The sequence below is a fragment of the Nothobranchius furzeri genome, chromosome 10, assembly GCF_043380555.1.
Source record: "Nothobranchius furzeri strain GRZ-AD chromosome 10, NfurGRZ-RIMD1, whole genome shotgun sequence".
NCBI classification, from domain to species: Eukaryota; Metazoa; Chordata; class Actinopteri; order Cyprinodontiformes; family Nothobranchiidae; genus Nothobranchius; species Nothobranchius furzeri.
In genome coordinates, this window is record NC_091750.1 from 46,436,430 (window position 1) to 46,451,518 (window position 15,089).

General features: G+C 42.8%; 1 protein-coding gene across 3 annotated transcripts in view; it reads left to right on the plus strand.

Moving 5' to 3' along the window:
* LOC107386432 (disks large homolog 4) overlaps positions 1-15,089 on the plus strand; it is a 99,967-nt gene that overhangs the window by 10,312 nt on the left and 74,566 nt on the right. Inside the window, exon 1 of one of the 3 annotated variants that reach the window (XM_015960810.3) lies at positions 6,886-7,863. The exons of 1 other annotated variant lie outside the window; for it this stretch is intronic. In XM_015960810.3, coding sequence (XP_015816296.1) covers positions 7,747-7,863 — 117 coding nt within the window. In that variant the 5' untranslated portion in view covers positions 6,886-7,746. Of the gene's footprint in view, positions 1-6,885; positions 7,864-7,954; positions 8,084-15,089 lie in introns of those variants that run through there. One more of the 3 variants, XM_015960811.3, reaches the window with a different exon arrangement.

Here is a 15,089-nt window from a genome sequence, read left to right on the forward strand (position 1 = left end):
ACTTTTATTATTATTATTATTATTATTTTTTTTTTTTATTATGCATCCATGTTGGACAAAGACTGCAAAGGCAGAGAGGAAAACAAATAACACTGAAAAAAGACAGAAAAAAGGGAAAGACAATAATAGTTCAAACAACACAAGCTGGATGAAAATAATATAATAAATTGCTTCATGGACTTTGATCGAAACTGTGTGTTTCAAAACATTTGATTTATTCACCTAATGAGGACTGATCATTAAACTCTAGTTTTATCTTTGATAACAAAAATACATACATTGTTGTTCTCAAAACCGTATTTTTATTAGTTCTAGCCACTTTGTGCATCATTTTCTGCATAACTACACATTTATGAGTGAGCCAGACTTTTTTCTTCTGAACTGACCCTCTTGGGTTTTCATGTTTGCTGTGTCTTTGTATGAACGTTTCATAGATGAACATTAAATTGGACCTTGTGAGACAAAAGATTTAGCCTGTTTCTGGTTTGTTTAAAGCAGCTTCTGCTGAGGGGCGTTCGGGGGAGTTTTGTCTGCCGGCACAGTTGTGTATTCTGAAACTGTCCATATGACAGGTGACAGATTAGATCCATCATGGCCGGCTCGGGCTGGAGATGTTGTCGTCTCACATAGGGTGAGAAGACTAATGGAAAAACATGAGTCTGCATTTGTACACGAGGACAGCGACTGTGTGTCAAATGGACGGGACACAGAGACACACTGCTGCAGAATGAGACAACCAAGCGTCAAAATCAATAAAGATGTTAATGATGTTACAGAGGTAAATGTGTGTGCGCGTGTGTGTCTGTGTGTACTCGTCTATACATCAAAGTGAGGACCAATGACAAGCTCTTTACCTACAAACTGAGGACATTAGAGTGAGGACATTTTGCTGGTCCTCACTTTGGTACAACGTTACAGAGCTCTGCTGGCTAAATTTAGAGGTTTGGTGTGAATTAAGTTTAAGTTACAGTTAGGGTTAGGCATAGAGGAATCACAAAAATGAATGGAAAACAACTGATGGTCCTTACAATGATAGAAAGACAGGTGTGTGTGTGTGTGTGTGTGTGTGTGTGTGTGTGTGTGTGTGTGTGTGTGTGTGTGTGTGTGTGTGTGTGTGTGTGTGTGTGTGTGTGTGTGTGTGTGTGATATCACTGATTCGGGTGTGGTTTGCATCACCTTTGCAAATAGAATCAGATTTTCATGAAGAGCTGGGATGATTTTAGTCACCACAGCTCACAGTGACACCTTGTAGCAGGTTGTTAAACTACAGGAGCTCACGACAACCTACTTCAAATATATCGTCACATTTCAGCCTCTGGTGTCATCAGATGGTTTATTGAGAGAAGAGGATGAGGACACGCTTTAGAGTGTATACGCACCTTGTGTTCACTAGAATCAGGTCCTTGTGTGCTTCTATACAATTAATAGGATGCATGCAACAGAGATGTTAAACCAGTTATTCATGCCACGTCCTTTTTTGCAGAACTTGAGTGATTAAAGCAAAAATTCATGCCAGAACTTCAGAGTTTTTAACCTCTTTTTGGCAAAAGCACAGAAGAATCCAGCCTTCCGTCTCCTTTTAGGCCTTGCACCTCTGTTGCTACTGGACATATTGTAGCCTAGATGTAAAGGCTCACGCCTGAAAAACATCATAAATGTGTTACGGGTGACAGCACATCAGCTAATGACGCTGTGGAAACCCAGATCTGCTCACACTTAAACACGGTAACGTGCAAACACATGCATTTTATGTGACCTGTTTGTCTCTGGCTTTGTATCTTCATGTTCCTCTTATAGGTGATGTCAGTTGCCAAGCAACCAAGCAATCATGGCCCGATTGTTGCCATGACAACATGGCAGGGGTATCATCATGGAGAGAATAGAGATGAAAGGAGGAAGGGAGGCAGAGAGGAGAGGAAAGGAGAGATAGGGAGAGACAGAAGGAGAGAGAAAGAGAGAGTCTTGCCATTGAAGGGTGTTGATAATGTGAGGCCCACAGTGTGCAGGTAGGAGGGTGACCTCTGCGGAGGCGGCAGTAAAGAATGCTCATGAATACGGAGAATAAAAAAATTAGCGTTTGGTCTTCTGTGGCTGGATGGGCGGGTTACGTAGCATTTGACGACGTTCTGACGAGCTTCACTCCAGAAGGAAATGTCACGACGTGCTCTGGTTGTTTTTAGTTAGTGACAGAGGAGCTGATGCTGGAGCCACAGCTCTGTGTGTCACTGAGGTCCAGAGGGCTTTGGGCCTAACTTCTGCAGGTGTCATAACCCATCCATCAGTCCACCGCCGTCCACTGTAAAACAGTCCAATGGGGCCATGTTGCATTTACTCGGTTTATACCGCTGTTAAAACAACGACTCTGCCGGAATCTAGGAGGGAAAAGCAGCCAGAAAAAAAACAAACTTTTATTATTAGGATTAGTCTAAAAATATTAAAACAAAGATTGAATTTTCTTCAGGCATTGGCATCCAACCCAGGTCCTCCAGGGGCCTCCAGTATCATGCAGGTTTCAGGCCCAACCCCAACACTCGCACTTCCACACACGCCCTTCAAATGCGCGATCCCAGCCAAGGGTGCGAGTGCGTAGGGTGTTCCGATTCACAAGTGCGAAAGTTGATCACGCCCCTTTTAACACCCTTGATCAGCACTTTGCCCAACTCCGCATCGATGCAGACTTGGGCGAAGTCTAATACCCACATTCTATTGCTGAGGGAGAAAACAAGGGTCCTTTTCTGAAAATATGTATTTTCAAATAAAAGGAGTTAATTTTAGGATGCTTAATTGATGCTTTGAATGTTTCAGACAAAGCAGAAATGAATGTAAATTAATTTCAAGCAATTGGTAAATGGCCTGTATTTATATAGCAACTTCTTAGGGTTCTATAACCCCCCCAAGGCACTTTACAACACAGTCAATCATTCACACACACATACACACGCAGGTGGGGATGAGCTGTGTTGTAGCCAGCAGCCCTGGGGCGCACTGACAGAGGGGAGTTCTGCCGAACACTGGCATACCGATCCCTCTGACCACCAGCAGGCAAGTGGGGTTAAGCATCTTGCCCAAGGACACAACAACAGTATTCTCTGGTCAGAGCCAGGATTGAACCTGCAACCTTCTGATTGCTGGACAAACCGCGCTACCACCTGAGCTACCAATGTTTGTTTGTTAGAAAGTTGTTAATAAATTTTTTTTAAAGTAGCACAGTGACCAGCTCCCCATCTCAATTCATCCATTTTTTTGCACACTTGTGTACCACACACTCGAAGCCTTACTGCGCTCTCCCTCTAAGGGCACTTCACAGAAGACCGTAGAGCGCAGGGCGAGTGTTGGGATTGGGCTTTAGATGTTGCTCTGCTTCAGTACACCTGGTTTCAATCAAACATTGACTGACGCGCTTCTGCAGTACCTAAGAAAATGTTGGTAATTTAACCACCAAACTAGACAAACAACAAAAACTGGCAGGATGGTGGATCTTAAGAACCACTGGCTCTATCAGGGCTTCATGTGATGGGATAAGAAAAAAATAGGTTTATTACAAGTTTATTACTTATGTTGAAAACTATTATAATACAGAATATCCCTTTAACTGTGAGGCCTTTAGAATGTGAGTATGGCTGAGGTGGACCACAACGCTCCTTTCATGTTTTAAGAGATCAGAGGTCAAAAGCCAGCCAGAAATAGCCGCTGTGTTGGAATCATTTGGTGCATTATGGAATGAAAATACAACTGAAGGCCTGCATTTATTGAGAAGCTAGAATTGTGCATCCATTAAAAATGGAAAGGTGTTTATTTTTAGTCAGCAGCTTCTGTCTTCAATCCGTGAGCACTGGTTTGTTGCAATGAGAAACCAATTCAAAAGAGTCCAAACCAGTTCAGCATCCCCTAACCGCTCTTGGGTCTCGTCATAAAGGTCAGTGACTTCTACACAGATGCAAGTTCCTTCAGATGTTTCTGAATGTTTCTTTTAACACGTGCATTTATTTAGTAAAACCAGATTTGTACTGATTTTTACTGTTATTAAACGCTAAATTAAGATGGTGTTTACATCAAAGGCTGACACAGAAAAATCACAAAGAACACAAAACTTCCTTTATGCAGAAAAAGAACTGATTGATATTCACAACATCGATCATTTCTGTAAGAGAGCGAACCCCTCGGACATCGCATGCTACAGCCTGAAAAACCCTCTTTGTCTGAGAAAGTCTGCAATCCCTCCACTCACCAGCAGGAGGAGCTTCTCCTCATTTTAGAATTAGCTGAGAATTAAAGTATGGGATAGGACCTATTGTAAAACGTTTATTTGTGGACGTCCACAAATAAAACGCTTGCTGCGCATCGAGTTTCTTCAAGCTTCTTTGTGTCTGCCACTAGTTATCCTCGGCTCTCTTTATGTTTTTGAGGGTGCAATGGCAGCGGTGTAGATGACAACGGTGCCCTGACCAATCACAAGCTTGCGTTCTCCGTCTCGACGGACGGATGTTAAGAAAAGAGCTTGACTCCGTCAGTCCTTGCGGGGGCTCTCCAGCAGCATAGCGTGTCTCCGCACTGACGCAGACGCAGAAGCAAGACTCAAGCTTTAGAATTCAGCAATGGATGGCCATTAGGGTCAAAAATCTCTGGGAGTACAACCTCCAGCAAAATGATAAGCCCATTCCACTCCCTTTCATCACTAGCAACAAGCGAAGAGGTAAATGTGTAAAACAACAATGTTAATGAAGGACAAAAGTTTTGTAACCATTTGTTACAAATCAGTAAATGCATTTGGTCCTCATGGGCTCCTGTAGGAGGAAACATGGCTTCTAATATGTTGTCGCCCAGAAACCCGCTCCCGTATATTTTAGATCTGATTTGTATGGTTATATGTTACCAACAACTGGGCATCATTTGAGTCATTTTCAACAACACTTTGATGGATATTTTCAGAGATTAACAGCAAAACCTACACATTGTCTCATTGAGATTTGGTCCTCGTTTTGGGACATACAACCATTATGTCCTCTGCTGTTCTGAGGGAATGTAAGAGTTCGTACGGGATAGTTTTGTCATGGTCTGTGTCTGCATCTCCCCTCATGTGTCTCCTTGTGTCCTCCATTCGTTCTCTAGGTGCTCCTTTTGTGTCCTAGCGCCCTCATGTGTCATGTCTGCGTCTTCCTCATGTGTCTTCTGGTTTTCCCCATTTGCCCCTAGATCTCCAGCCCTCTAGGTTTATCAAGTCATTTCCTTTAGTTACAGCCTTTCATGATTTATTATGTTTTTTTTTCCCATCAGTGTTTATTATTTTTCTCCCACCCTCCCTTTGAATTGTAGTCATGTTTCCTGCTCTTTTGTATTAGGTTTTATTCTTAGGTCAAGTGAGTTTCTCCCCTGATTAGTCATTGCCTTCACCTGGTCCTCCTCCCACACCCCACTCACCTGCAGCTCATCTCCCTCTCATCCTCCCTGTGTATTTAAGCCCTGTCTTGTCTCAGTCTCTTGTCGGCCCATTGTTTGTATTCTGTCTGCGTTTGTTTGTGCTCTTTATGAGCTTTTTGTCTCGTCCCCAGACTTTGTGCTCTAGGTGAGCTTCTGTTTCAAAGTCTTTGGTCTTCGTGCTCTTTGAGAGCTTTGGGTGTCCTGTGCTCCAGGACTTTGGACTTTAGGCTCGTTGCCTTGGATTTATTTTTGTTAAAACTCTAATAAAATAATTTTTTCCTTATATTTACTCCTGCCTCATGTCCTCCTGGGTATCTGCATATTTGGGTCCTAAACATCCCCGAAACGTGACAAGTTTCTCAATATGCGTACTTGTGAAACGTCACTGAAAATGGCATCATCATCAACACTGGCCCAAGTATTGTTCCAATCTACCATGGCAAGTTCCCTCAAGATTGCGTCAACGCAACCTTCTGCAGACTTGGGCCTGCAAGGACAGTGGCTTGTAATTCATCATGCTTAGGATTACAAACCGTTGTACCTCAAACTGAAAATGGCATAGGAGAAAGCTCGTAGCTCTAGAGTATTCATGTCAAAAATACAAATAATGAAGTCTAGAAAAATAAATTAAAAGTTGTTTCTTATTGTAGATAATTGTCCATCCATCCATTCATTATCTGTACCCGCTTGTCCACGCAGGGTCACGGGGGGCTAGTGCCTATCTCCAGCAGTCTACGGGTATAAAAGCGGGTACACCCTGCACAGATTGCCAGTCCATCGCAGGGCAACACAGAGACACACAGGATAAACAATTAACCATGCAAACATTCACACCTAAGGACACTTTAGAGACACCAGTCAACCTGAACGTCATGTTTTTGGACTGTGGGAGGAAGTGGGAGTACCTGGACAGAACCTGTGCATGCACAGCGAGAACATGCAAACTCCATGCAGAAAGACCCCAGGTTGGAATGTAAACCTAACGCTAACAACTGTGTAGCCCACCATAGATAACTGTGCGTGTAACCCATACATTTGCTGTGTGGGTTTTATAATACCTCAAAATGAAACTTAGCTCATCCACTATTAAAATAAAACCAACGTAGCTTTAAACAGCTCTGTTTGATGAAAAAGTAACATATTTTTCTTCAACATGCCGTGACGTAATGGAGTACGGTTCAGATCCAAATGCCGTCCTTGTACCCCCGTATTCGTTAGAACGGACTTTCTCCTGTACTTATCAAGAACGCACTTGTCAGTTACTCAAGAACATGCTAGCATAAACATCCCAGTTTTTACGTTGTGGACTTAAAGAATGCTTGTGACTGCACACCTCACTTCCAGTTGTTACTGCTAGGCGTTCTGGAAGATCACTGTTGGTCCATGAAACCCAAATGGTCCCTGAACATCGATGATGTGGACATTACCATCTTCCTGTGGAGAAGAGTGAGTTCAGATTCATCTGAGCAGCTCATCAGTGCCGAGGAGAATCACGGCTCCTCTGCATCAGCGTGAGCCAGCTGAGATCATTGGCACATCTGCTAAGGATGTCCTCTGGGTACCTGTTTCCAGCATGACCCACCAGGAGGAGGCCTCCAAACAGATTTAGTAGGAATGGAGTAGTTAGATTTCCTAGCTGGTGTGGGAATGCTTTGGTTTTCCCTCGGTAGGGCTGGAAGAGGTCGCTGGGGAAATGGGGGGAGGTGTAGGGATCTCTGCTAAGGCTGCAGTCTCTGCAACCTGGTTACATATAAGACCATGGATGGATGAGTGCTTCAGTCCTTCCTCTGTCTCGCTCACCTCAGAAAACGTCTTCCACCAAACCTTAGAATTTAAAAGTTTTAGCAGGACAGCTCAGAGTGTTATCATCCCAACAAACCATCCTGTTAAGATTCTCGTGGGAATTCTGCAAAAGCAGGACAGACATCAATGTTGGACCAGTTTTCTGTAGGAATCTACTTTTTCCCCTTCGGGAGAGACTAGACTGGCTCCAATAATGGCCAAAACTTTGTAGTCGTTCAGGATCTTCGAGGAGGATCAGCAGCATGAGTCTGATAAATGAAGACGTGTGAAGGAGGATCTGCACAGAGAATAAAATGATATGGATGCACAGAAGTGTCAGAAATCTGCATGTTGAATATTTATGAAACAAGTTCCCTCTTATGTAACAGACACTTTTCTATGGGCTCTTTATTTCTGACATTGTTTCAGCGCAGGAGCAAAAGAAAGAGGCAGCGATGATAACATACTACGGAGGGTTGATTCACTGTCTCTACGTCTCCTCTCCTTGTCCCTCCCTCACTCATCGGCAGCAGCCAACATATTTTTATGAGTCACGGTCGGAGCAGACCGCTCGTCCCGTCTTTTCAGCCTCTTGCCTTTAATATCAAGATATATCCAACAGCAACAACTCTGGCTTCCAGGAAAACTCTCGCTCCTCGTCTGGTACGACACGTCCCTCCCTCCTCTTGTCTCGCCCTCCCTCTCTTTTTATTTCCTCTTCCCCTTCCCCAGCCTCGCACCCCCCCCCCTCTCTCTCTTTCTTTCTTTCTTTCTTTCTCCCCATCCCTCCCCTCCTTTACTGCGGGTGTCTGGGAGGCTGTTTTTCCTCTGTCTCTTGCTCATGAAGGGCCGCACTAAGCTCCCTTCTCTCTGCCCATGTGTGGTAGGTAAATTCACCTCTGTGTTTGTGACGTTCTTCTCTTTTCCATCTCTCTGTTGCTGCCTCTGATTTGCATGTTAGCTCAGAGTCTGCAGGCTTGAGGGGAGCTCCGTGTCTACATGTGTGTATATTGCATCGAACATGCTCGTCATCACGCTCGTCATGGAGAAATCACAAACATGTGAATGGGGATTTGGTCATTCCTTCATGTGCATTTTCCACGTATGAACACGGCCTGACACATGTACCGGTGGATCAGGGAGCATGTTCTGAAATGCGTAGGGAGGAAAACTCCAGCAGACTTGTTGATTAAAACATTGTTTGTTCCATTTAACGGCAGGTTATGCCGTAGCTTTCTTTTGTGAATTAATCACGTTGGTGTGCATTTCCATCCTACAGACCCCAGTCAGGGCCAGGTATAAAACTGTTGTGGCAGGAATTTGATATATGATTGGTGTTTATGTGCGGAAGGTGTTATGTTGCCTGTGTAAGCCTGAGAGGGTTGGTTTTAATGGGGAAGCAGAAGTCAGCACAACACCGGATGTGAAATGAGGGTTTAGGGACCGTCCACAAACTGCAGCATTAATATTCAGCAACATCTATGTCCCATCACTGAACCCTTATTAGATGTTTACGAATCGTGTTTGTGTTTCCGTCTGATGTCGTTGCATTAGTTTAAACGTTTGCTGAAGCTTCATCTTTGGTTTTTGATGTGGCTCCTGTGGACGTTAAGCTCAGAGAATGGTTTGTTTTGATTCAAATTAGACTGAGTGTAGAAGGAAGGTGACATTATTGAATTTCTTTAAGAGTTATTGGTACCATTATCTAACCTGGACCGTCCCTCCCTGCAGGAATACTCCTCAGTTTTGTCCCTTTGCCGGGTTTCTGCTGTTGCCACGTTGTTCTGTTGTGTCATGGGTGATTCTGCAGGTTGAGTGCTTTGCAGTCTTGTTTCTGATTTTATTGTATTTCTGGTACTTCCTGTTTTATTTTGTGCATTCACTTCCTGTCTCATTACAGGCAGCTTCACGACATGAGGCTCCTCACTAATCAGCCTCATGTCTTGCACCTGGGTCCTGGCTTCTCCATTTAAGCGTCTTTGCAACAGTTTCCTTTGCCAGTTTGTCTTCTCCTGTTGTGTGATGTGAACCTGCTCTCAGAAACACTTGGTAAAAGTGTATTCAGTTAGATTTGGACTTTTCAGTTGTGTTGTACTCCAGGAATCCCTTCTGCTTATTAAAACTGGGTGAGCTCTGCATTTGAGTCCTCTTTGTGCTTTGATATGTTGCTTCTTTGTGGTCATTACCTTCATTGGGGAGATTTTGGTTTTCCTCTTCAGAGTTTTTGATTCAAACAAAAAAAAAATGCAGCATTAAAAGCTTTTAAACAACTCTGTTTCCAGCTAGATTACAAATCACTCCCCTCAGGCCTTCTCCTGAGGGCCATTAGAACCTTTGTGTTTCCGATGTTTTGATCCCGTTTCTGATGATGTGGGTTGATGTGAAACTGCCTGGAGGTCAGATTCTGAGTCAGCTGAATCTCCAGACCTCCATCTCTGTTTAATCTACTGTCGTGGCCAAAAGTTTTGAGAATGACACAAATAGTAGTTTTCACAACATTTGCTGCTAAACTTCTTTTAGATCTTTAGTTTAGTTGTTTCTGTGATGTACTGAAATATGATTACAAGCACTTCATGCGTTTCAAAGGCTTTTATCAACAACTACATGACATTGATGCAAAGAGTCAGTATTTGGAGTGTTGGCCCTTCTTTTTCAGGACTTCTGCAGTTCGACTGGGCATGCTCTCAATCAACTTCTGGGCCAAAGCCTGACTGATAGCAACCCATTCTTTCATCATCACTTCTTGGAGTTTGTCAGATTTAGTGGGTTTTTGTTTGTCCACCCACCTCTTGAGGATTGACCGTAACTTCTCCATGCGATCAGATCTGGGAAGTTTCCGGGCCATGGACCCAAAATTTCAACGTTTTGGCCCCCGAGCCACTGAGTAATCACGTTATGCCACGGTGCGCCATCGTGCTGGAAAATGCATTGTTCACCAAACTGCTGTTGGATTGTTGGAAGAAGTTGCTGTCGGAGGGTGTTTTGGTACCATTCTTTATTCGTGGCTGTGTTTTTGGGCTAAATTGTGAGTGAAACTACTCCCTTGAATGAGAAGCAACCCCACACATGAATGAATGGTCTCAGGATGCTTTACTGTTGGCATGACACAGGACTGGTGGTAGCTGTCACCTTTTCTTCTCCGGACAAGCTTTTTTTCCAGATGCCCCAAACAATTGGAAAGGGGCTTCATCCGAGACTTTGCCCCAGTCCTCAGCAGTCCATTCACCATACTTTTTGCAGAAGATCAATCTGTCCCTGATGTTTTTTTTTGGAGAAAAGTGGCTTCTTTGCTGCCCTTCTTGAAACCAGGCCATCTTCCAAAAGTCTTCGCCTCACTGTGCGTGCAGATGTGCTCACACCTGCCTGCTGCCATTCCTGAGCAAGCTCTGCACTGGTGGCACTCCGATCCCGCAGCTGAATCCTCGTTAGGAGACGATCCTGGCGCCTGCTGGACTATCTTGGACGCCCTGAAGCCTTCTTAACAAGAATTGAACCTCTTTCTTTGAAGTTCTTGATGATCCTATAAAATGTTGATTTAGGTGCAATCTTAGTGGCCACAACATCCTTGCCTGTGAAGCCATTTTGATGCAAAGCAACGATGGCTGCACGCGATTCTTTGCAGGTCACCATGGTTAACAATGGAAGAACAATGATTTCAAGCATCAACCTCCTTTTAACACGTCACGTCTGCCATTCTAACCCAATCAGCCGACACATGATCTCCAGCCTTGTGCTCGTCATCATTCCCACCTGAGTAAACAAGACGATCACTGAGTAGATCTCAGCAGGTCCTTTAATGACAACAATAAAATACAGTGGACAGTTTTTTGGGGATTAAGTTCATTTCCATGGCAAAGAAGGACTGTGCAATTCATCTGATCACTTCATAGCATTCTGGAGTGTATGCAAATTGATATTATTAAAGCTTAAGCAGCAACTTTTCCAATTTCCCATATGTGTGTCATTCTCATAACTTTTGGCCACGACTGTAGAATAAGGTGAATTTGTTTACTCCTGTCTCACCTAAATAAGCACGTTCCTGTCCTCAAAGTGCAGCTTCTCCTTAGGATGTCGGTGAACAGCACACCTGTTATTTCAAGGGATCAACGTGAAGTTTAGCGATGCAGAGTCGACTTACATTTAAGAAATAAGAAATCTAAAGTGTTAGCGTGTTGTATAAAGTAGAAATTGTGGATGTTAATTAAAATGAAGCACAGAGACACCGATCCAGGGTCCTTCAGCTCTAATTAGAAGGCATTTTAGCCTGTGTGTGTGTGCGCGCGCGTGCACGCGATGAGCAACTAAAAAGCTAATTTGAATTAGTTTCTTTAGATTTTGTAGGGTCATGAGTGTCAAATACTCAAATTAAGGCTCATTTTTATCGATCAGTACAAAATACAGTAAAGTTAAGATATCAAAGGATGTTTTTTTTGCTCCAAATTGACAATAGTCCAGAATCTTAGTTTTTCTACTGAACTCTGTTGATGTTCTTATCAAATGAAGCTCATTGCAGCAATCACTCAGATTAACTCTGACTTGTTAGATTTGTTCAGAATGAATGTTGAAGGTTTTTCAGATGATCCGAGACAGTGGAGGTCAGAGCTCTGTCCGAATTAGCCAACGAGCCTCAAAGAAGGATTCAAAGTTTGGGTCGTGTTGTGGTCGTGAGACAACCTTTGTGAGCTTGTTGGTTTTTTTTACTGGTTATAGCTGCAAAACGAGGGAGTTAGCTGCTCCCTCCTACAATTCAAAAATCCAAAGACAGATTAGAGTCTTGTTTACTCGTCTGCAAAATGTAGCTGAAGGTACAAATATGCAAAAAAGTATCACTGTTCAATAAAACCCACTAAAATAAATCATAATGGTGCAGAATAAACACATGAGATGATTATTATTTTTGTGCTTTGTACATTAATGAAAGCTTGAACTAAAGCACACAGGAAGAGGAGGAGAATGGAGCATAATGTTAATGGATACCCATAAAGTTTGACTAAAACATCAGAAATTACTGAAAAATTAACATCAAGCCATCATAATCAGCCACAGCAACTGGAGGCGGTCCAAACTGGGATCTCACAGTTCATGGCTGATGGGACTAAATGCTCAGGAAGCATTTATGGTTAGAAGATCACAGAAAAAGAGTCTCTGGTTGACTCGCCGTCTGATGTGTTTTTTTGCATAACAAAGCCACCCTCTTTTGGGGAAACTCTGGAATCCCCTTTTGACCCTCCTCCCCGTACTTTCCTCATGCTACCCCTTCGCTATGGGAGCACGGAGAGCGCATGCCCACAGCTCAGCCTGATTCTGTTATGCTGTGTCTTGTTTTTTTGTCAAATCTTAGACGGGTTGTTCTGAAACTGTAATCGGGCGCTAACAACAATAAAAAAAAATATTGATTCTTAACCTCTAATTTATAGGGTTGTTATGATTCTTTCATCCCTTCTTATGCACTTATAAAAAGACACATGACTGTTTTCACATGAGAAACTTAACGGGTGCATGTATTTTGTCTTCCCAAAGTTGAACATGTGAAGCCATGTGAAAATCAGGTGAGAAGTAATACATTTTGCACATATTTGCTGTGGGAATACGGAACGTTTCCATGGTAATAAACCTATTAATGGCATTACATATGACAAACATGTAAAGTACGTGAGTTTTTTCCTGTGCTCTCCAGTGATCACACAAGCTGTTCATGTAATGAAGCATCAGTTTTACATCTGCTTAATGTCCAAAATGCCTTTCAGGAACATTTGTCTAATATTATAGAACCATACTGTATTTCATTTCTGAGAGAAAACACTCACAACACTAGCCTATGGAGCTCGTTGGTGTCATGACAACCTTGTTTTTGTTGTGTTGGTGGTGTCCTTATCACCTGACAGGCAGCTCTTCCTGTCATGCTTTGTTCTTACTTTTGTTTTATTGTGAGTTGTCCTGATTTTAACCCCAGGCTTAAAGGTTATTTGGTCACAAACAGTTTTCTTAGACATCAAAATAAAATAAGCTAACTTTTTTTTTACTATTGAAGAAAATATAAGTTTTAGGATCTTTGGTTTGGTTAAGAAAATGTTGATAAAATTGCATTGATCTGATATTGTCATGTTCTGTGTCCCTTTGTTCCCCAGCCCCTCCAGTTCCCACTCCAGGTTCTCCTTTTGTGTTTCATAGCACCCCCATGTGTCCTTTGTCTGCATCTCATTGATGTGTCTCCTGTGTTCCTTTAGTCTTCTCCAGTCACCCCTTTGCAGTGTTTATAGTTTCAGCTTTTCATTTTTATTAGTCTCTTTAATATGTTTTGTCCCACCGGTCTTTGTAGTTCTCCTTCCCTTTAGAATTTTAGTTATATTGTTGCTTTTGTGTTTTTAGGTTCACTCTTAGGTCTTCCCTGATTAGTCATTGCTTTCACCTGGTCCTCCCCCCACACTCCACACACCTGCAGCTCATCTGCCTCCCATTATGCCCCAGTGTATTTAAGCCCCGTCTTGTCTATTGGGCCATTCCCATCTGTACCGAGTCGGCCCGGGCCGGGTAGCCCCAGTCAGCCCCAGCCTGGCCTGGTTGATTCCACACATCCTTGTCTTAAGCCCATGTGGGCTGATTCTACTCACCAATCAGAGGCTTGCTCTAATGGAAGGTGTGAATTTGCTGTCAGCAGTGGGTGTGTTGGCCCTGGTCGGCCTGAAGCAGACCCCCTCGAGAAGAGGGCTGAGAATGAGCCTTGGTTGGCCCGGAAAAATACCAGGCCACCCAGATATGTAAACAACCTACACTACCCGGCCCGGGCGAACCCGGTACAGATGGGAATGGCCCATATGTGTCTTGTCGGTCCAGGTGTCGTTGTCAGTGTTGTTTTGTCCGTCTTGAGTGTTCTCCTGATCTTGCTCATGAAAGAGCTTCTGTTTTGCCTTTTTGCCAGCATTTGCCTTTGGATTTATGCCCAGCCTCCTAAAATAAAAGGATTTTTACTTCATATCCACTTCTGCCTCGTGTCATCCTGGGTTACTGCATTTTGGGTCCAAACCATCCTCTCAACGTGACAGATATTTACTCTATGAATTTTATTCCCACCTAAACGATCAAACAGAACAGATATTTATTTAATAGAAGGTAAAATGTGCTCATTTTAAATGTATGGCTGGGAACATATTTAATATTTAGACCAGAGGTCACCGACCTTTGTGAAGCATGCTGACCTTTGAACTGGAATTGATCAGAATGAAACTAAACTTCATAATAAACATGTGTTAATGTTTTTTAAACAATCTAGTTTTTTAAGTTGTGATTAAAACATGTTAGCAGATTTATTTATTGATGTTAGACTTGTGCTATTTGCAGAAATGACATGAAGGCCTCATCATATGGTTGCCTTGCCGAACGTTTAAAAATGCAGCTGCTGCTGACTTTTACATTTGAAGTTTCCGTTTCTGACGCCTTTTCCAGACTACACCGTTCTAATCACTCATAAAGAAAAATCATTAAAGTGAAGATTCCTTTATTTAAATTATAAATGATAATTACTGTCTTTTTAAATAACACTTTGTTTTATTCTGTGATTATTTCCCAGTTTTCTGCAACCGTGATAATAGCTGATATGACATCAAACTTTGCTGACTTCAGTGGGTAATTACAGCAGTCTGGTAATTATTGTGTATTGTTATGTCGCTGCAGGCCGGGCAGCTCACTGGAGGTGCTTTAAGATCAGGTTTGGTCTGTTTAAACAGAATATTACTGCACACCCCCATGAGTAATAACTGAAAACACAAATTTGCAGCACCATATTTCTGACTTCTTCAAAACACCTGATTGTGCCTCTTGAGTTAACTCCTCCTCCTTCCTCCTTATGATGGAGGCTGCAGGTGATCAGAGCATGAATGCATCCAGCCAGA